This window comes from Carettochelys insculpta, chromosome 2, assembly GCF_033958435.1.
Source record: "Carettochelys insculpta isolate YL-2023 chromosome 2, ASM3395843v1, whole genome shotgun sequence".
NCBI classification, from domain to species: domain Eukaryota; kingdom Metazoa; phylum Chordata; order Testudines; family Carettochelyidae; genus Carettochelys; species Carettochelys insculpta.
In genome coordinates this window covers 7,303,495-7,327,211 of record NC_134138.1, presented here as the reverse complement: position 1 = coordinate 7,327,211, position 23,717 = coordinate 7,303,495, and the positions used below count along the sequence as shown (strand labels likewise).

Here is a 23,717-nt window from a genome sequence, read left to right as displayed (position 1 = left end):
CTGTGCTGATTCAGCACTTGTGCTCTCAGATGTCCTAGTGCCTGGCTGGCCTGACAGATGCTGCCATTGATTTCTTTGTCAAGGCAGCCATCATTGGCTATCACGCTGCCAAGGTACTTGAACTCCTCCACTGGTTTTAACTCTGTTCCTTCAATAGAGATTGAAGCAGGGAGAAGAGCAGATCCTGGAACAGGCTGAAACAGTACCTCAGTCTTTCCTAGGCTGGTGGTTAAACCAAAAGGGTGAGTGGCTTCAGCAAACTTGTTGTCAATAAGCTGGAGATCAGACTCCTTGATGCCGTAAGTGCACACATACTTTGATGTGAATTGTTGCATTACCTATCATAGTACTTTTGATACCCACTGTAGCACACAAACACCAAGGGACTTATTTTCAATTAAATTTGGCATAATTCACATGATGCCTTTATGTAGCTCTGAAATATCTGCTCGTAAGAAGATGAATCCAGGACGTCTGCCACAGCCTTCAGAGTTCCCCAAAAGCTTCTTAGTGTAAGTAGCAGCAGAAGCCTGGAAGAAAAATAGTCTCCTTATTGATCCCATCTGCATATTGATCTACAGCTGTGGCAGGACTGGCATAAAAGGATGTACCAAATGATTCACTTCATAGACAGTGGTTTATGGTCTCATCGAGTATCCAAAATGCCAGAGAAAGGAATATGACCTCATCCCCACACCATTAGGAAGTCAAGACCACCTATACCTACAGAATAAACTGTTCCCTACAGGAAGCACATATGCAAGTACATCAATGCTCACTGTGCAGTCACGCACACTCACACCTCACAATGGCAACACATTCCCCAATTGTTTTCTTTCTAATTCTATACCAAAGCCTAACAAAATGCTAACACCAGCCTATAATCTGCAGCAAGACACCAGATGATAGGGTTGCATCTTCTCTTGCTGAAAAGTTGGGTGCTCTTTCCCCTCCCACAAATCTCCAAACCTAAGAGCCTAAGCAGAGCCCTTGAAATAATGGCAACGTCCAGAAAAGCAAAGGGCTCCTGCTGCTTGGAAGCAGGCTTCCACTTCTAAAATGGCAGAGGGTGGGAGGAGGGAAAGATGTCTAGGTCCCCAGAGGAGGGGATCTGCCAGGGAGGTGGGGATGACCTGCGATGGTACACTTCACCACAAGGATAATCCAAGTTGGTGGTAAAAGAGAACAGCAAGAAACAGCAGCAGCAGCAGCAAATGATTTAAAATGGATTTCTAATTAGCAGCTTAATAATAGTAATTCATCGTTATTCATTATACCTGTGGAGTTTCTGTCATCCAAGAATCTCAAAGTGCTTTACCAACAATAATGAGACAGGACTCCCAATGCTCTTGGAATGGACGGGGATGACTTCACCCATCTCTAAGACGGAATATGACAGATGTTTAACGGAGCCCAACAATAACAATACTTTAGGACAGGAAGTGAAGAATAATGTATCCAAATGAAACTGCGGGAGGAAATTAGGGAGGCAGAATGTAATTACAGAGCTGGAATTTAGCCAGGAACTCCTCTGTTCTTGCAAAAAGTACCATGGGATCCTAAATGAGCACACATGCTCAGGGCCTTAGCTTTATGTCTCAAGAAAAAGATGCCTCTGCCAGCAGCGGAGTGCATGCTAGCAGCAGGCTGAGGAATTAACTCAGAACCGAAGCAGAGGAAAGAGAGCCACCTATTGAAAAATGAACACAACTTCCTGAAGAACTTGGGTGTTGCCTGAAGCTCTCGCATGGACGAGGGCAATAAAGCACAGCACTGCTTTGGTCGTGGAATCACAACCAATTATGGTACCGAGTGGAATAGCAGCAAGCCACAGAAATATGCAAATACAAAGGAAATCTGAACTAACAGATCTGACAATGATGCTGACAGACAGTTATAATGCAATGACCAAAGAGAGACAATGCTTCTAGTTAGCTGACAGCAGTAGGCACCAAGGTGGGCCCAGTAAGTACAATGTAACCCACAACCATCTTCTTGCTGCCCAAAGAGACAATTTCCCAGCATTCAGTGCTCTGTCTTGAGCCAAAAAGTGGTCTTGTGTTTAAAAATTCACTGTTAAGGCATATTGCTGGTAGTTGTGGCTAATTAAATTAGGGCTGATTTTCCTGGAATGCAGAACAATTTTAAATGTAGTGTGTTAGAGTCATTGGACAAGAAAGGTTATTACAAACTGTGAAACTTCCAATAAAGAAGAAAATTGTACTCTCTCTTGGCGGTCATTTGATAACAATTAGAACCCTCCTATTTGTGAAAGTGAAAGTCTCCGAAGACTTAATGGCACTAGACGAATAAAAACAAAGAATGGGGCTTGAGCTACAAAGCAAGTCACCCTATTGAAACTTTCTGCAGAGACTCAAGCAGCTGACCTCCGTTAAACCATAAAAACCATTGTGTCTGGAGAGGCAGACAGTTTTCTTTAGAAGTGGCAGCTCCCTAAACAGACTAATTAGGAAGCATTGGCTAACTAAACTTTTTGCCAATGTGTGTTCTAGTTTCATGTAAATGAAATCCTCTGTTGGAATTTGAGACATGCCACTTGGTAATTCCTCTAAGAACCCAACATTTCCAATATAACTGCAAAATCTATAGCTGGCCTCTGATTATAAACTCAAATTAGACTTTTCTCAAAGGCAATCATGGGTTCTTCTGGCCAGGAATGTACTGTAAATCAGGGCACAAGACCTAAACTTACCTGGGCACCTGAAAGGGCAAAAAGCCTTCAAGAGCTGTATTTGTAGATCAGCTGCTCTACCTCAATCCAGACCTGTAAATCTCAGGCTACTTTTGTCCTGGACTCTCCACACAGCTCTCAAAATGCATTTCAGAAGTAACCTACAGTAGCATTACTAGTCCCATTAGCCTGTTGCTAACTGAGTGTCACCACTGCACTTTCAGTCTCAGCTGGTCATAGTGGGAATCAAACTGGTGTTTAGTGTGACAGCACAGAGCTCTCTAACAGACCGGCTACAGGAAAGAACGAGCTCAGAGAATTTCACCAAATTCCAATATGGTTTGCCAGTTAGCATCTTCTTCCACGGCAGAATTTGCAGGCAGGCCTCTGGGTCAATAGCATCTGATCAGCAGTGGCAATCTGTTTTGACAGGGCCAGACAAATACCCAGAAACCAGCTACTTCTAGGTAAGCCCAAGAAGGTCATCACCTATGGCCCCCAACTCAAACCCCGCCTGCGCATTATCAACAAATCTACAAGCCACACTCGAACATCATGCTGCACTCTCAGAGGCCCTGGGTGAGAGGTCTGTCATTTCCTACAGACAACCACCTACCCCCAGGAAAATTCTCACTCGCGACGACACACCGTACTACAGAAATACTAATCCTGGAACCTTTCCTTGCAACAAATCCTGTTGCCAACTTCGTCTATGTGTTTACTTTGCAGACACCTTCATTGGACCTCACCACGTCAGCTACATGATCAGGGCTCATACTTCCACCAGTGTTTTATAAGCCATCATGTGCCAGCAATGCTGCTCTGCTATGTATATTGGATAAATTGGACAAGCACTTCAAAGAATGAATGGACACAAATCAGATATTAGGAATCTGAATACACATAAACCCGTCGGTGAGCATTTCAATGGAGCAGGACATAGCATCTAAGACCTGAAAATCTGCACCCTGAAACAGAGACTTTAACTTGAGATGACAAAGGGAGACATGAACTGGAGTTTATTCTCACGCTCGACACTATGCCAGGGTCTCACTCAAGATAGCAATTACCTTTCACATTGCAAGGACAGTTTCCCCACCTTTGATGTGCATAGTGACTTCAGGCAACTCGCTTAATATACACTTGCAGCAAGTAATTTTTCTTCCCCTGCCTTCACCCCCCTCCTTCTGTCCTACGTAGCTGATTCGTCAGTTTTCATTTCATTTTCTTCTATCTTTCTGTTAAATTCTCGTGGTGCCAGTTTACTTTTATCAGAATTTCCAGCTCTGAAGAAGCAGGTCTGTCCCACAAAAGCTCATCACGCAATAAATCATTTCGCTAGTCTTTAAAGTGCTACAGGACCGCTTTCTTGTTTTGTGAATGTACAGACTAACAGGGCTACCTCTCTGACTGTTTTAAACAGTGTCAGTGGTCTGGGAGGGAACAGTAGCTGGCAGACAACAAAACGCACAGGTCTCCACTTCACCACGATTTATTCCCATGCACTTCCTGGTGAGATTTCATTGGAACTTAGCTGGTTAATCTCAACACATCTTGGTGTTTAACTGTTCCCAAGGGGGAAAACAAGGCTTCCCTGGGCAGTTTCCAAAGGCTTCAAAGCAGCTGATGGAAACAATGTGAAGATAGTATCGGAGGGGTAGCCATGTTAGTCTGGATCTGTGACAGCAACAAAGGGTCCTGTGGCAACTTACAGCCTAACAGAAAAGTTTTGAGCATGAACTTTTTTTTTTTTTCACGAAAGCTCATGCTCAATACTTTTCTGTTAGTCTATAAGGTGCCACAGGACCCTTTGTTGCTGTTAATGTGAAGATAGGTATTTAATGCACCACACTGGCTAACCTTCACCATGAGCTGGGAGGGAGGAGGAGGGGAGGGAAGGAGAGATTGTTTTGACCTGAGCTCCCAGCCCTACAGATTTTTCCCTGATGTGTGATTTGATGTGTCATGTTTAGATAGTAAATATGCCTTTAGGCTAGACAATGGGTCTGATTTCAGAGGTCATACAGACGCTGTCCACTCAACACAAAGGTTGTCTCAAGTCCTTCTCACCTCTTTACACCCCCACACCAGCCCATTAACAATTGCCTAATGTCTCCTTTGCAACTGCAGCCCCACCTGGAAAGTTAATTCCAGACACGTATTTAATGCATGTGACCAGCTTTTAATGTGATGCAACTGGCGGACACAACAAGGAGAGTCATCACCATAGGACTAACTCGCTCTCTGGACCTCCGGCAAGTCCTCCTCGGAGCACTGTTTGAGAAGTGCTGCAAGGAGGCATGGGCCCAGCTATGGTTCCGCTGAATTTAAAACAACATCTGTTTATAGACACACATTACAAACATAATAATATTCGTGACCCAGGATAAGACCTTAGTCGTGTTTGTAAGTGTCGCTACTCCCATGCTGATTTATGCCAGCTGAGGAAGTACTCAGCAGCTGTAGAATACAAACCAGCATCTAGCTCCCATAGCGACTGGCACTCTAAACACATAAGACAGATCTGCTGGAGCAGCACCGTCTGGTTCTAACCAGACTTCCCATCGCTCCAATCAAGGCATTGGTCTCTCTCCATGGCTGTACAGGGCCAAGCGTACATCTGGCAGAGCAGCATCAGGTTAGAAGAACAATGGGATCTACTGGGCTGGAAGCAGCAGCTGATGTCCTGACTAGCCGGCCACACAAGGCACAAGCTGGAGGCCAGGAAGAAGTGTCTGTTGTACTAAAGAATGCGTCCAATGGATTAAATTGCTACCATCCTCCCTACCCCGCCCCCCCAGCAACATGGACAGCTCCCCTCTCTCAAATGAAGCCTGCTGCTCTGTCCGCAAGAGGGGATGCTCACCGTCAAGGGCTCTCACATAACGGGCAGTACATGGATCAGCTTGACTCTCATTCTGTCAGAACAGCTGTCCGGGGATGGCTTTCAGGCCCTATCAGGTGGGAGGGAGGCCAGGCCTTTCACACACATTCACCATTGAATCAGATTGTACATGTTGTATATAATGGGAACCACTTCAAGCCAGGCAGTGCAGCAATACCCCTACTGCCAGCGCCTCGGAACAAGAGTGCTTGGTTATGATGTAATGAAGGGACAGGACTAAGCAGTCACTACTCCGGCCCTTTAGCTATGTCTCCCCTTGTTTATCTTCAACAGCATGTGAGCTGCTTATTCTCCCAGACATTTACTAGTCTGCAGCTCTCCAGCTCACTGAGCTGTCCCCCATGTTTGTTTTCTGCCACCTCTCATCTTGGTCTCATCTCAGTGCCCAGTTTGATTATGGTTGAACAGACATGCAGCCACTCACAAAACCACACAGGGAAGGGCTTCTGGCTTCCTTTGTTGAAACAGCCTCTGCAAAGGCTAAAGAAAGCCTGGGACCAGGCTGTAATTAGCAGAGCGACAGACTCTTCCCCACTGAGAGAAGCAGTTTCACCATGAAGTACAGACCAGATGGCGGATGGACTACAGCTTGAAAATGTCTAAGGAATTATAGGCAATGGATTGGACATGCCCTGTGAGGTCTTTCCCAGCCCAGGGTGTGTAAAGGGGTTATGGAACAATTGTTTCCTGCTCCCCGGTCGTTCGTCTCTGAGCAGTGGGTGGAAGCAACTGTCAGAGAGACAATATATGACTGGATGGATCAGCTCTGGTGTGCTGCAGCAATTCCTATGTCCCTGAGAGCCAGAGAAAGCTGGCACATTCCTGATGATGGGAGAGAGTGTGAACCATGGCAGAGCATTTACCATGGAATGTTATCACATCATAAAATGTTCCAGTCCAGATGTGGATTCCTGCGGTGCTAATTGCCAGGAGCAGCTCACTGGATACCCTCAAATCCTGGAGTAAGGGAGTTGGCGAGTGTTACATTTTTTTTCTCACCTGCAGACTTGAGGGCTCAATGTCCAAGGTCTGTATCGAGGAGACTAAATGTTATAATCTGGTCTACCGATGTTGAGCTGGGCACTTTTCCACCATGAACTGTTGTCTGCAATTCTCCAACACAGTAACAGCCTGGAGAGGACTCTGGGCCAATCCAGTGCCTAATTGTAGTAATTCCCAATAAGTCTGGTCAAGTGGATATGGAGGCAGAACAGTGAAGGATCCCTGAATGTACTCTGTATTGGACTCTTTCCCATGGATGATTTCTATCTAGATGGCTGCTGTCAGCTCCTTGGGCAGTGCTGGTCATCCATTCAAGGGAAAATGTGAGAAAGGCGCTTGCCCAGGAATACATGAACAGCTGTAGCAAAAGGGTGTTGACAGCTCAGCTGTGGTGTCCCACCACTGTCTGCAGGAGTGCGATTCCTGAACACGAGCTGACCTTGGAGCAGGCTGTGTGTGTTTCTTGCCCAAGAATGTGGTGCTGGTGAACAGGAAATGTAGCAGGTTGGTTCCACCTGTCGGAACTCCCCAGGCAGATTTAACAGTAGCTCATGAAGGACCTGGGGAGCAATGTCTTAGCATGTACAACCTAGAGTTGGTACAGAATTCAAGGAGCCACTAGTAATACAAGTAGCCAAATTCAGCTGCTTGGCAAACTGAGTGAGGAACCTGTGTCCCAAATCACAGAGGCGCCACAGCTGGGGCAACCAACTGTGCCGATACAGATGTGTGAAAGACCAAAGGGGCTGCTCACCAGGAGGCTCCTGATAGTTTTCTTTCTGTACCACCTAGATACAAAATCTTCACTTTCAAGGGTTCTAGCAGAGACTGATGTGTCAGATTATAGTTGAGGTTCACCCCCCTGCCTCCAGTCTATGACAACTGAGTGGAATGGCAGTAAATGTCCTTGTACACACTGAGAGGGGACAATAGGAAAGTGTGTTCCATGGGGACTGTAGTCATGCAACCAAGAATGGTCTGGGGGATATGCACATATAATTTGCACACTGGTTAGTGGTGGAGACCGGCTGAACTGGTGGGCAGGAAGGATCCACAAGACAATCTCTCTGCAAAATGGCTGAGCAGACTATGACATTTCTGCACTTTTTCAGTAAACGGTCCATGAATGATGAGAGGCAGAAAAGGAAGGGAAGAACCACACAGTATGAGCCAAGGTTTCATTTATTTTCCCACGGCGGTGGAGGAAGCAAAGGGAAGGAACGGAGTACTGACCTTGGAATAGGAACAATTTAATGTGGGACTTAGAAACTACCTACCAGAGACCTGCTGGAACTGCTATAAGACTCCAGCAGGTTCAGAAGGCGGGAAACATCAACCCACGTGCTCCTGCCAAAGGCTTTATGATCTAACCCAATACCAAACTAGCTCTTTAAGGGATTTAGGGAGATAAGGGAGTCAGAGAGTGGCCAGTCCTTTCCAACCCCATTCTGCTGACCTATTTTGGCATGCATGGAAACAGAAGAGAAAAGCCAGTATTTCCATGGTCTGATCACACAATTTTGGTTAGCATCCAGCTTGCAAGTGGATACACAGACATTTCAGGAAGGATCCATACACAGTGAATGATTATGCACCTGAAAGGGAGGAAGCACTCAGATGACATATTGCCAACATCAACCATTCAAACATCATCAGACCGATAAAATCATCAGATTGGCTTAAGTTTTTCTGTATTTTTAAAATCTGGGTCCTTTATATTTGCCTTCTAAGTTTTTGAGGATGTAGGGTTCATATCTTTGAAATTTTCTGTACAATTATGAAGAGAATTAAAAAAACCCTGAGATTCTCACATATTCACAGGACTCCAGGAGCTGGAGATTTACGTAAAAACACAATATATCACAAGATTTGTAATGAAGTCATGAGAGCTGTCAAAACCAAATGTTTTACAAATCCACTTCTGCTCTTATAAAGCCAACAAACCCATCAGTACTCATGCACTGAACTGTGCACTTAACGTACTTACCCATGTCACAAATACAGATCAGTTTTAGCTTTAAGTGCCTCCAGCCACCAGAAGAGGAGGATTTGCTTTAATATTGTATGAACCTGTGCTCAGGTGCCACTGTTAAGTTAGAGAAAGTGCTTTACAAAACTTCATAGGAGTAAACATTTTTTCATGATTTCAAAAATTCAATTGATACTATTTGTATTTTTTAAATTGCAACATTCCCACACTGTGACTGTGGCCACCCTATCCCTCCCTCTCGGAAGGGACAAGTAAATTACATCCATTTGAAAATGCAAATGAGGTGCTTCCATGTATATGCAACACCACCTTAGTGTAATGGCAGCTGCGCAAATTTCAAAGCCGCTAACTTCAAAGTCCTGACCAGCAGTCTAGCCACGGGCACTTTGAAATACGCACCCAGCTTCGAAATTCCCTTACCCCTTAAATGAATTGGGAGTCTGGGAATTTTGAAGTTGGGCACGTGTTTTGAAATGTCCGTGGCTCGACTGCCGGTCAGCACTTCGAAGTTAACAGCTTCGAAATTCGAGTGGCTGCCATTACGCTAATGAGGTCCTGCATATGCATGGAAGTGCCTCATTTGCATTTTCAAACATCCATAATTTACATGCCCCTTCCGAAAGGGAGCAGTAGTGCGGCCACAGCCTGTGTGACAAATCTATGTAATGGCCTCCTGCTAGTATATGGGGCTAAGGAAGTAAGCTGGACCAGAAACAGGAGGCAAAAGTTATCAATCTAGCTTCAATCCCTCAAGCTAGTAAAGGTACAAAAATTGAACAGTAGAGTTTTTTGTTTAAAGCAGAGAACTTGGAATTAAGACATTCAAGTTTTAGTCCCAGCCTTGGCAGACTATTGGTCCATAGATTACATGAGCCAATAAAGAGCCACCTTCAGCTGTTCCAAAGGAAGCCATGTTGAGTCCATCCTTCCTGAAGCTGTTCTTCGTAGGTATGTATGATGTTTAGTCATCTCTGCTTGTTTTCACAACTGCACACAATTCAGAAGTGACCTTGGAAGCTTCCCTGATCTTGTATACCCTACCCACCTTCTGGTCCCAACCCAGGAATCTGATTTATGCAGTTGAACCTTTATGCCCATGTAGAGTCCAACTGAAGTCAACTGGGCTTTGCAAGAGTGTTGGGATCTGTATGAAGATTTGATTTAAGACCTTGACCCGTGTGTGCTAAGTATTTTTTCTTCCAGTCATTGTACCCTTTCCCTGGACAGACATACAGACCTGCGCTCCACTTTGATGAGCACTTCAGTCTATTGGGACTCAGCAGAATTTCACTGTGATCCATTATTTTCAGGCACCCAGTGCTCTGGCATCTGGCTTCTTGCTTTTGGTTTTTAATTTAATTGTTTACAGCAAGGAAATAGCACTCAACCTCTAACCCCCTGCTCCACAGCAACCTGTCGTGGGAAAACTCTCCTGCAACTGTGACCCGTAGTCAAACAAGTAGCTGGCCAAAGAGGTTCGCTTTTTGCCATGCTGATGAATACAGATCCTGGTCTCCAGTCCTCAAGACCACACCTCTAAAAATTACTTGGCTGATGCCAGCCATTGTGATGATGCAGGGAGAGAGAGGAGGTCCAATTTGTAAGGTAGCACAGAGCGTAGTATGGAAGAGTGTCCTCACAGTATCACAAGGCATATAGTTACGGATCACACAGTGTTGTGTTTACAGCTGATTGTAGTATCAGATGTAAGAGTTTCTATTACACAAAATCAGAACGGCATGTAGAATCGTGCTTCCCCTGACTGTTCAGCCAACTGTGATACTAGTTTCTGGGCTCCCCTTCAGTAAGTTTCACGTACATTGTAGAATGGGTCTTACCACCTTCACTTAATGCTTTGTTAACTCAAGGACAGAGCAACTGGCTAGGACACCTGAGATCCAGGTTCTAGACTCACTACTAATTCCGACCTTTAAATTATTAATGGTGTGTACAATGCTGCCTTATTAAGGACTTGTGTGTACATTGGTATGGGAATTGTTCGTCTTTAATGGATCAGATGACTTCTAATCTCTCCAATTTAGAGTACAACAAAGGCAAAAATATGTTGGCAATTTGGGAAAGAAAGATTAGGGCTCCCTCATCTCATCTCATTTATTAGCAGTTACCGTTAAGTCAGAGTGCACAGCTTCTGTAAAACAACTGGTGTAATTTTCATTATAAGCTCATACAAGGTGAATGCACAGTGTGCAGCCCAAAGCTATAACCTGTGAGATGAGCAAAGGTTGAGCTTATCATCCCGAGTGTTCTGGAAGAAATTCTGAAAAGTACTTAAGACGAGACTCTGGAAACAGCATGCAATAAATTATAAATAATAATGGATATTTTTATGGGCAGCTAATAAAAACCAGAAGTGGAACTTCTTCAGTGAAACAATGAGGTACACATGGCTGCAGGGAATAGCAGGAGAAAGAGGGGGAAGCAGCTTAAAACCTCGATACCTGAGCAGCTCATTTTCTAATTACTGAGCATCCTTGTTTTAATTTTATTTTTAAATGATGCTACATCAACATCAAGCCCACTTCCTCTCCTTGTCCTTCTACAGCTAAAACTGCAGATGGTTGGGCTGTGCTGCATCTCGGACACAGAAGGAGAAGCGATTTACTCCCGTCCTAAATTATTCAAAAGAAAAGGGACTGCGCATCTTTAACAAGCCATCATTTTATGAAGCAAGGTTAACATTTTTACTTGATTCAGTAGAATATTATAAACTCTCCCGGGTCCATTTGAGGACTTTCTTCTTTGAGCAAAAGAAACCGACTCAGCACTTTTTATATTATTTAGAGAATAAAATTAACCCTCAGTGGCCCAGGCTAGTATTACTCCTTCCCAGTTAAATATGGCACACTCAGCAATTTCCCCCCCATATATAATTACAGGCTGCTATCCATCATCTGTAGGAGAATGCTTTTCTGACACTCCAAAAGTGAGGCAGTAAGCACTTCCGCTAATAGAATAAATATTCTAAATATCTCTTTTATATTTTCATGTAAATTGGAATATTTAAAATAATTGTACACACGGTGTCTGCGCAGGACAGCATTTGGAGGGAGACTGCCAGACTATTTTGCCTCAGAGGGAATGTTTACTCTGCACCCACTCCCTTCCCCGTATAAAAGGTTAATTTATTAGTCTTTTTCAAATGCGTACCTCAGATTCCTCTCACCTTACAGCTGCTCCCTTCTGAGGTTTCTGCTTTACAGTTCTCTCCCCTATGGAACATGTATCCCCTGTGCTGCTTGGCAAGGCCACCAGGCACAATCTTTTATCACAGTCACACCCGACATGGTCTGTGGCAGGGCGTGTGCCTGCTCCATTAATGGTAAAACCGACAGACATGAGGCTGTCCAATGGGTCCGCCCAACACCGTAGTCTGAAGACCTGTTGCTTCAACTCTGCCTCTGATGCCCACAACTAAAATGTACCTCCACCCACCCTCCATGGAAAACCCCACAGCCACAGTTATGGGGTTATGGCCTGCGAGTAAATCTACCGGAAACTTTGTCCTCACTGCTTTAGAGGCAACAATCTCAGAGCAGAGCAGCAAATTTCTGGATTGCAGCCTTGTCAGCAAGGGCTGTAACCTTGAGCAAACGATAGGAAAAAATGAAACAGGGCTCCTCAGGTCCCATTTCAGTGCAGTACATGCTCAAGTATACAATGCCTAAGTCTCTAATGGAGTAAGGAGAAACACCTTTAAGAGCAATAGGTAACCAAAACTGTGCCTAAACAGACACCTATTCATATGTTTTTATTAAATGCAATATAATATAGGTTGAACCTCTTTACCCCAGCACCCTGGGAACCTGATAAAGTGCTGGATGAGAGAATTTGCCAGACCATGGGAGGTCAATATTGCCTAGCAGTACTACCAAACCTTTCACTGCTTACTGGGCTCTTAGAAGAAATTTAGAGGTAAATTACAGCTAGCACAGCATGGCTAGAAACAAACTTTATGGGACCACAGAAAACCTGGCCGCAACTATAAGTGGTCATCCAGTGAACTAAAATCATGACAGATTATGGATGCTGCCAGACAAAAAAGTACTGATAAGAAAGGTTCACCCTCTATTGCCATCCTATTGCATGATGCCTTGAGATTTGGCAGATCCCATACAACCAATTCCTACTTTTGGTTTTCCAGAGGAAGAGCCTGTTTGCAAAGGTCCTGTCGCACTTAAATATGGTACCCACATTCCCCAGTTGAGAGAGATGGTATTGTCCTGAAGCTCACAGCTGGTGGCATATATACCTCCCATTCCATGCACAAAAGCAGCTGTGACAAGAGAAAAAGCCCCTTCTGAGACTCTCATCTGACATCTCTTCTCTGGCAAAGCCTCACAAAGTATGTTCTTGTTATTGCGGGAAGTTTCACAGACAGAAGTAGATAACTCTTCTTGGGAGCCTATATAAACAGAAGGTAACTGAATACATGCAGGGTTATATGAGACAGAATTCCATAATACAGACATTGGTGAAATGGACCACTGGAAAACCTACCACAGTAGCCTGTGCTACAAAAGAACAAGCAAACAGGTCAGATTTATAGCAAAAGGGTATAAGATGGGGACTTGATATCTTTTAACATCTTGGACATTGTTTATTCTGTTTGCAAGTTAACTGCCTGATTTTGATTTTTCCATTTCTTTTTTAAAGAGCTATGGCTTCTTGCTTCCGAGACAGTAAGGGCTCTAGTGGGACATCCTTGGAAAGCACAGGCTTACCTAATAGGATTTGAGATGGGACCTACAAGACCAGTGTCAGTTCATATCCTCACTCATCACAACTGGAAGAGGTGGGAGATGAAAGAGAAAATGTTATATCAAAAGTTTCCGTAATAAACAAAAGAAGAGAGCTCTCTAGCAGCTATCCATACATCTAGCTCTCAAATTCAAATGCCATAAGGGTTTAGTACTGCAGGAGGCAGCACAGAGCACCCTAGAAAGCTGCAGCTTGTGAATATTTCTCTAGTGCCACAGAGACTAAATGGTTGGGAAAGGAGTGAAGACATCTTACAGCCAACCTGCCTTTCCCAGCCAACAAATCTGCAAAAGCTCCAGGCAAAAGTCTAAATAAGAGGGGTCTCTTTGAAAGACACTTTCATAAGAACGGCCATACTGGGTCAGACCAAAGGTCCATCCAGCCCAGCATCCTGTCTGCTGACAGTGGCCAGTACCAGGTGCCCTAGAGGAGGTGAACCGAAGACAATGATCAAGCGATTTGTCTCCTGCCGTCTGTCTCCAGCCTTTGACTAAAGGCTAGGGGCACCATACTTTACCCTTGGCTAATAGCCATTTATGGACCTAACCTCCAAAAATTTATCAAGCTCTTTTGTAAACTCTGTTAAGAGTGCTGGCCTTCACAGCCTCCTCTGGCAAGGAGTTCCACAGGTTGACTGTGTGCTGTGTGAAGAAAAATTTTCTTTTATTAGTTTTGAACCTACTACCCATTAATTTCATTTGGTGTCCTCTAGTTCTTACATTATCGTTTTCTGTGTAATAAATGCTGAGCCTCAAACATTTCAAAGGTTCAGGTTTCCCCAAACTGAGGCAAATCTAGGCTCTAGATATTGCACATGATCAAGCTCTCCACAGAATTTCCAGGATAGAAACACCTTAAAAACTTCCTCTTCTCTCAGCATGGCAGTATTTCTAGTTCATGTCTGAGCTAAAGTTGGCAAGTGTAGACAGAAGCACACCACATCCCAAACAGTTAATGTTCCCTGAACAATTCTGAACCCCAAAGATAGCTTGGAGTTTGTTTCAAATTTTGGACAAATGGTCAGGTCTGGTCTTATTTCAGTCAACCTGCCCATCCTTATTTGTCTGCGCCATCCAGGCCACAGGGCTATAATTACCCATGGGAAACCTGTGAGTCAGGTGAAAAGTGAAATCTGAAAACAGCATCCTCTTGACCACACAGATATGAAGTTACCTAAAAGTGGCATCAGTCTGAAGTCTATAATCTTTTAGCTAGTTAGAGTTACAGGATGTGAGAGAGAATATTTGCTTATTTCAGTACATCCCAAGCCATGGTCCATGCACCACCAATTACCCAGGGTCCTAGTTAGTCTTGTGGTATTGGCTCTCATTTTTTAATCACTTTAAGAGCATCTACCAATATTCAATACAGGTTGAATCTCTCTCTAATCCGGAACTTCTTTGTCCAGTAAACTCCATAATCTGGCATGATTTTAGTCAGCCAGATAACCACTTATCATGGGAGTGGCCAAGTTTCCCGCAGTCTGATAAAGTTTATTTACAGCAACCAGTCCTGACTCTCAGTCTTTTGTGCTGTTATTTAGCTGTAATTTACCCCAAATGACTTTTAAGAGCCCAGTAAGCAGTGGAAGTGCTGGTGATGCGCTAGAAAACATTGACCTCCCATGGTCCAGCAAATTCTCTTGTTTGGCACCAGTCAGGTGCTGGACGAGAGAGGTTCAACCTGTACTTTCTTAATATTCGTTTCCTGAAGTTGCCAGAGGAATATATAGGATCAGAGGAGAGGCAGTTGCCAACAAATTATGTGATTATGACTGGGAAGGGGTAACTGGCCTATGTGATCTTGGGTGAGAGGAGCTGAAGGGGTACCCTATCAACAGCCATTATCTATCAGAAGACTTCAGACTTCTGGAGGATTGAGTACTGAGCTCATTAGTTTTAGCACGGATTATTCAGGAAACTTTGATCACGCAGATTTAATTTCATACATACAATTGTGACACTTCTATCACACCATTTCATTTACTACAGCTTTCTTTTAATGATGGTTAATTTCTATTTCCACTAATAAAAATGGATCAAAGTTCAGAGTGTACAGATCTTTCAGGTAAGACTGAAGATTACATGCATTTGTGGATGAACTTATAATTATTACTTTGTTAACAATAATTACTTAGTTTTACATTGTCACTCTCATACAAGAAACCTGACTTAGATTCCATTCTATTTTTGTATCTGTAAATGGCCACTGGTACAATTTTTCAGGTCATAATAATGTAAGTAAAAAGTATGCGTGCCTGCATCTGTGCTTGCAATTAACGCGTTAAATACAGTGTCATTGATGGTGGTTCTCAAGCATCTGCAAAATTGGACTTGGTTATTTGCTAGCACAAAGAGGAGACCAAGGTAAGATTGTTGATTTAGAAAGTGATTTGTATAGCTGAGCCATGTAATTGCAAAACCCCCCTGAAAAATCACTGGTGCTTCCAGCCAAAGCAACCGCAGAATAAACAGAACCATGGTAGGATAAAAAATAGTAGCGTGTAAAGCCACGTGCCTTGGCACAATGCAGAAAGGGAAATACTGACTGTCCTTATTTTCTGCAATATAACATGCATCCAAAAGAAAGCCCTAAAAGACCGTGAAGCAGCCAGTCTCTGGTCACTCTGCTACCAACAGAACATTCCGGATGAAGAGGGGCCATTCAGATGCAGCTCTGAAGAACAGAGCTCTCCTGTCCATTGCCTGATGACCAGAGGTGGAAAAATTTTCCAAAAAGTTACTTGGATAAAAGAGCAACAGCCTTCATTTCTGGATACTTGAGTACAACCAAGATGTGATATTTGTGTGTACTTTTACACAAGTAGTTTTCCAGAGCAACACATATAACTTCTTCTGAAGTACACGCTGCAAAAAGCAGCTGAACTTTTACTCTAGTAACTTCCTGGTTATTTTTTCTCCGCCTCTGCTGCTGACACAGGCTTCAGTCTTTCTGCCTTCAGTCCAGCCCTTTGAGCAGGTTTGGGGAGATGGAAGGAGGGGCTCATGTACCATCCCCAAAGCCTGGTATTTCTGCTAAGCTTTGACTTTGCAACTGATTCTTCACAGCCATCCCTAGGACAGCATGTGCAGAACAGATCCCGTACAGGTTATATGTAGCTGGGAACTTAAGCAGAGTTTGGACCTCTGGGTAGCATGCTCCTTAAACAGCACAGAAAGAGCAGAAAGTTCCAGAGTAGAAAGATATCAGACCAAGATCAACTTCCATTTCTATGATGTGAATCACTCCTTATCAGAAGGATATTTCTGAGACTTCTCCACGTCTCCCTCTAGGATGACCATGTTTCTTTGTGCCCTGCTGTTTGTGGTAGGCGTAGCACCATAAGCAGAAGAGTCAGGAGTACAGAGACATGTCTGCACATCCACTCCAGATGTCTCTGATCCCCACTAAGAAGATTACTCTGTCAATCTGATTAACATGGGAGCATAAGAACATAAGAACATAAGAACATAAGAACATAAGAACATAAGAATGGCCATACTGGGTCAGACCAAAGGTCCATCAAGCCCAGCATCCCATCTGCCGACGGTGGCCAATGCCAGGCGCCCCAGAGAAGGAGAACAGAAGACAAGTGATTTATCTCCTGCCATCCATCTCCTGCCCTTGTTATGAAGGCTAGGGCACCATACTTTATCCCTGGCTAATAGCCATTTATGGACCTGACCTGCAAAAATTTATCGAGCTCTTTTTTAAACCCTAATAGAGTCCTGGCCTTCACAGCCGCCTCGGGCAAGGAGTTCCACAGGTTGACTGTGCGCTGTGTGAAGAAAAATTTCCTTTTATTAGTTTTGAACCCACTACCCATCAATTTCATTTGGTGTCCCCTAGTTCTTGTATTATGGGAAAAGGTAAATAATTTTTCTATATTCACTTTCTCCACACCATTCATGATTTTATATACCTCTATCATATCGCCCCTCAATCGCCTCTTTTCCAAACTGAAAAGTCCCAGTCTCTCTAGCCTCTCCCCATATGGGACCCTTTCCAAGCCCCTAATCATCTTAGTCGCCCTTTTCTGAACCTTTTCTAATGCCAATATATCTTTTTTGAGGTGAGGAGACCACATCTGCACGCAGTACTCGAGATGTGGGCGTACCATAGTTTTATATAGGGGAAGTATGATATCTTTTGTCTTATTATCGATCCCTTTTTTAATAATTCCTAACATCCTATTTGCCTTACTAACTGCCGCTGCACACTGCGTGGATGTCTTCAGAGAACTATCCACTATAACTCCAAGATCCCTTTCCTGATCTGTCGTAGCTAAATTTGACCCCATCATGTAGTACGTGTAATTTGGGTTATTTTTTCCAACATGCATTACCTTACACTTACCCACATTAAATTTCATTTGCCATTTTGCTGCCCAATCACTCAGTTTGCTGAGATCTTTTTGTAGTTCTTCACAATCCCTTTTGGTTTTGACTGTCCTGAACAACTTGGTGTCATCTGCAAACTTTGCCACCTCACTGCTTACCTCATTTTCCAGATCATTGATGAACAAGTTGAACAGGATCGGTCCCAGGACTGAGCCCTGGGGAACACCACTAGTTACCCCCCTCCATTGTGAAAATTTACCATTTATTCCCACCCTTTGTTTTCTGTCTTTTAACCAATTCCCAATCCATGAAAGGACCTTTCCTCCTATCCCATGACCACCTAATTTACATAAAAGCCTTTGGTGTGGGACCGTGTCAAAGGCTTTCTGGAAATCTAGGTATATTATGTCCACTGGGTGCCCCTTGTCCGCATGTTTATTAACCCCTTCAAAGAATTCTAATAGATTAGACAGACACGACTTCCCTCTGCAGAAACCATGCTGACTTTTGCCCAACAATTCGTGCTCTTCTATGTGCCTTGCAATTTTACTCTTTACTAGTGTTTCTACTAATTTGCCTGGTACTGATGTTAAACTTATCGGTCTATAATTGCCAGGATCTCCTCTAGAGCCTTTTTTAAATATTGGTGTTATATTGGCCGTCTTCCAGTCATTTGGTACCAAAGTGGATTTAAAGGATAGGTTACAAACCACTGTTAATAACTCCGCAATTTCACATTTGAGTTCTTTCAGAACCCTTGGGTGAATGCCATCTGGTCCTGGAGACTTGTTACTATTCAGCTTATCAATTAATTCCAAAACCTCCTCTAATGTCACTTCAATCTGAGTGAGTTCCTCAGATTTGTCGCCTAAAAAGGCTGGCTCAGATTTAGGAACCTCTGTAACATCTTCAGCCGTGAAGACTGAAGCAAAGAAATCATTTAATCGCTCTGCAATGGCACTGTCTTCCTTGATCGCTCCTTTTATATCTTTATCATCCAAGGGCCCCACTGCTTTTTTAGCAGGCTTCCTGCTTCTAATGTATTTAAAAAACATTTTACTATTGTTTTTTGAATTTTTGGCTAGCTGTTCCTCAAACTCTTTTTTGGCTTTTCTTACTACATTATGACAGTTAATTTGGGAGTGTTTATGTTCCTTTCTATTTTCCTCACTAGGATTTGACTTCCACTTTTTAAAAGCTGCCCTTTTCTCTCTCACTGCCTTTTTAACATGGCTGTTTAGCCATGGTGGTTCTTTGTTAGGTCTCTTACTGTGTTTTTTTATTTGGGGTATACATTTAAGTTGGGCCTCTAGTATGGTGTCTTTAAACAGTTTCCATGCAGCTTCCAGGGATTTTAGTTTAATTACTCTACCTTTTAGTTTCTGTTTAACTAGCTTCCTCATTTTAGTGTAATTCCCCTTTTTGAAATTAAATGCCAGAGTGTTTGACCGCTGCGGTGTTCTTCCCAACACAGGAATATTAAAAGTTATTATATTGTGGTCACTATTTCCAAGCGGTCCAGTAACAGTTACCTCTTGGACCAGATCCTGCGTTCCAGTCAAGACTAGATCGAGAATCGACTCTCCCCTTGTGGGTTCCTGTACTAGCTGCTCCAAGAAGCAGTCATTTAAGGCATCAAGAAATTTAATCTCTGAATCCCGTCCTGAGGTGACATGCACCCAATCAATATGGGGATAATTGAAATCTCCTATTATTACTGTGTTTTTTATTTTGATAGCCTCTCTAATCTCCCTCATCATTTCAGCATCACTATCACTGTCCTGGTTAGGTGGTCGGTAATATATTCCTAATGCCATATTCATATTAGAGGAATGAATTGTTATCCATAATGATTCTATGGAACATTTTGATTCCTTTAGGATTTTTACTTCATTTGATTCTATATTATCCTTCACATATAGTACCACTCCGCCACCCGCACGACCTGTTCTGTCTTTCCGATATAATTTATATCCCGGTATGATAGTGTCCCACTGATTGTCCTCATTCCACCATGTTTCTGAGATGCCTATTATGTCAACTTCCTCCTTTGATATGAGGTACTCCAGTTCACCCATCTTATTAGACAGACTCCTAGCATTAGTGTAAAAGCATGTTAGAAAACTACCACTATTTATATGTCCGCCTTTCACAGACGTGGTGGATTTTTTTATGCACGATTGTTTCACATCTGATCTTGCCCATATATTATTTCCCATATATTATTTCCTTAGAGCAAGGTTCCCTCTAATTTTTAACAACAGTGGGTGGAAATTAAATGCACCAAAGCATGTGTAGATGTGCACCCCCAACGAAACACATGCTGCCAGTCATGGGCAGCTCCTGAACCTCTCCTGGATGGCTGCCCAAGCACTCAGCTTACAGGGAACACTGCATGGGAGGAATCCAGAAATGATGGTGAAGGACAAAACTCGCACACAGCTAGACATGCAGCCACATTTCCTGCATTCTGTGAAGTCTCACCACACTGGATTTTCAGTGAGGAAGGATGGCCTCAAAGATATCTAGCTTCAGTTCTCACCTTTGCCACTGCATGTGTGACCTTGGGCAAGTCACACAGGGAACCTAGACACAAAGGTACTATCTGTAAGAGGGAAGGAATAAATCTCCCTTACTCCCACCCCTCATCTGTTACATCTATTTAGCCTGTCAGCTCCTCAGGGAGGGACTGTCTTTTACTACACTTACAGCACACTGCACAGTGTGGCACCAACCTCAGCCGGGCCTGTAGGTGCAACAGTAATTACCGTACAATTGACAACAGGCAGCACTGAGGATTGGAGGTGTTGCAGAAACCCTGACAGATCCCTGAAGGCTTCCACCCAGGTGGATCTGATAGAAGAATAGGCAGATGGCAACATGCTGCAGAACCCCTGCTTCTTTTCTGTCTGTGGAAGGAAACAAAGCCATTTTGCCCATAACCCCTTTTGAAATGTACAGGATTGCTGTTCATCACATCCAGGTGTTCCATAGCTTTCAGCTCTACTGCTCCCCTTGGTGTCATAACTACTGTGAAAAACAGCTCATGAGTTACAGACAGGCTTACCTTTCCTCCTGCAGGCGCTCAGCGACCACATGTCAATCCCAGCAGTCAACTGAGACGAGAAAGATGCACCAAGAGCTATTCACCTACTTACCTTTTCACCCAGGGGGCAGTAGCCTTTGAGGAAATCCTGGCACACTTCAGCTTTCCTGGACACGTAGACGTGGCTGTAGGGGCAGTCGCTGTTATTGCAGATTCCTTTCAGGAAGTATGAGCACACTGGCATCTGGAAGGGTAGAAGGTGATCAAACTGTTAACCCCGCTGCGTAGATTCCGAGCCCTTCCATGGCCCAGAGCTGAAATAAAACCACGACATGCATAAAATAAAGATCTGCTTTTTGCCAGCCACAAATCACAGGGGTATTTTTAGATTTTCTATTGGTCTCTTGCAGCAGAGCTCTCTGACATTACACAGTCACAACGTACGCGTGCAGGGGGCACACATGCTGCTTTAGCATCCTTCTGGTGAGCGGATAATGGGGTGGATTTAATGAAATTGCAACTGGGGTGAAAAGTACCACTTAGCACAAGTGAAGTGATGGGGGAGCCAATAATAAACTCAGAGAAGTCACTGGACAGGCTTTACTTGCTTGGGCTCCATGTCACACTGAGCTTCCTTCGCCACTGTAAAGCTGCCAAAACACCTCACTAGCCTGGAATTGGAGAGAAGCAGGTTGCTGCTTTCCAGATACATTCACTCTCAGCTTTTCCAAGCAGCTCTCATTGTTTGAGGCTTAAATTTGGTTTCCAGGAAGTAGTGAGTCCTGCATTCCCTGGCAATGGAACTTCAGTACTGGTAGCAGGAGGGCTTTTTTGTATGGTACTATGTACCGGCACCTCCTTGCCAGGGTTTCCACAGCTGTGGCTGCCAGTGGGGCTCTGCGTCCCAGCTGGCCCCGCAGCAGCGCAGGGGCTGGGAGCCAGAGTCCCTGCTGGCCGTGCAACAGCATGAGGGCTGGGAGGCAGAGCCTCTGTGCCCCACGGCAGAGCGGGGTTGGGAGGCAGAGCCCCCCGCATGCCCTGCAGCAGCAGGGACTGGCAGCTGGAGCCCCTGCAACAGCCCCAGCCATGGGAACTCAGCAGTGTGGGGGGAGGGGGAGGGGAGGAGCCATAGCAGCTCCTTTTTTATTGAATACAAAAAAAGCACTGGACAGAACTTCAGTACTTGTCCTACACTGGCACGGGCAAGATATGCCCCATGGGCATGATCCAGCCCACCCTGTGCACAGAGCAGTGCCACTCAAAGTGGCTAGCTGCTCGCTGGGGATCTCTGCATCTCGCAGTGGGGCGGGGGGGCTATGCATACTGCCCTCAGCCTCCAGCAAAACCTTAGGTCCTGTTGACATTTTCAGCCAATAGGAGCTAAGAGATTTTGCTGGGGATGGGGGCAGCACATGAGAGCTGCACGGAGTAGTCTAGGGATGCTAGCAAGTCTGGAAGCTCTCCTGAGTGTGCTGCTGGCCAGAAGCTGCCTCCCAGTGAGAACACGCCTCTGGAGTGCGCACGTGCACACGCACGCGCACACCCCTGCATCCCAACTCCCTCCCAGCGTCTGCACCCTCTCAAATTCCTCCCCCAGGCCAGAATTGTCTCCTGCACCCATATCCCTCCTGGATCCTGGCCCAGCTCACAAGCCCCTCCTTCACCCAGCTCCCTCTCACACCCCCACTCTTTCCTGCACCCCACTCCCCTACACCGAGCTCCCTTCTGCACTCAACCTCTTTCCCAGACCCCACACTCCCTCCAGAGAAAAGTGCAGCCCTGGGCAACTTCCCAACTTCATAGAGTGACACCCAACCCCCCGTCAAAATTTACTGCCCTTCTCAACCCAAGGATTCTGACTCCCAGAGGATCCAAGCAGGGACCTGGAGCGTCCCACCTTGATCCTCCCCTGTTAATCAAGAATGAGGCGCTTGGCTAGCTGGGAAAGGGTTGAGGATCCCACTTCTAACAGATTTTTAATGCTTCCTTCACTAGGAACTGTCTCACTTCAAACCCAGATCTCAGAACTGCTCTTCCTAGGTGCATGACCCTGGAAGAGGACACACCTCTACAGGGGATGAGTCTTCACTTTTAAAAGCGACCATGGAGCAGAATGTCTTGGGGGACAGTGAAAGGAAAAGAGCTGAACTGGTCTTTCCTTCCCTGTGACATTCTCTCATTCTGCAATGATACACAAGCACATCAGACACCGGGCTGGAGCCTGGAGGCCTAGATCTGCAGGCAGCTCTCCACCGAGTGCATATTCTAGAAGTCATTATTTACAGTCGTTTTGCAACTCTACAAGCAAAGGGAAACAGTGAGATCAAGGATCCTTATGGTCACGCCTCAAACCACAAACTTCACCTTCAGCCAGCTGCTATAATTAAAAACCAATTACCAGTCAGCTGTGATATTCCAGCTTTTTCCACTCACCGGCTACTGCAAGCATGTTCCCAAACTGGCTACCAGTTACAAATCTGTGCTTTTTCCCATAAGAGAATTTAACTCTCCCTAGCCCTGTGGATCTGAGCTGATCCCCTGTTTGCAGGGGGCAATGTGCAGTTTCCAAAGCTGCCATCAGGGTTCATTTGTCCTCCCCTCCCTGGGCTTTGCTCTTCATTCCTGATCCCCACCCCCGGTCACCCAAATGCAAAATGTACTTACTGAACGGCACAATATCAATCCCTCAGTTCACCAGTACCAGCTTAGTCCTGCAGGTTCCAACACCCCCCAACCAATATTTACAATTCTGCAATAACAGCAGCTGATGTTCTATGGAAAAGCCCATTTCCCTGAAGGACAGATTAGGGTTTTCACTAAATTGACTCACTTGAGTGAGACGCACAGAGTAGACTGTGAGGAGGGGGAAGCATAGGGGAGGGAAAACAAAAGAAAAGAGTTTATTTTTAATTGTCTTTTAACTGCAGACATTAACATAAAGGACAAGGCTCTAGGGCTATCTT

The 23,717-nt window shown here is 44.5% G+C and overlaps 1 protein-coding gene across 1 annotated transcript in view; it reads right to left on the bottom strand.

Moving 5' to 3' along the window:
• Window positions 1-23,717, bottom strand: part of ZC3H3 (zinc finger CCCH-type containing 3) — a 369,370-nt gene that overhangs the window by 77,853 nt on the left and 267,800 nt on the right. The window contains exon 9 of the mRNA XM_074986583.1: window positions 20,867-20,998. Within this exon, the coding sequence (XP_074842684.1) occupies window positions 20,867-20,998 (132 nt within the window). The remainder of the gene's footprint in view (window positions 1-20,866; window positions 20,999-23,717) is intronic.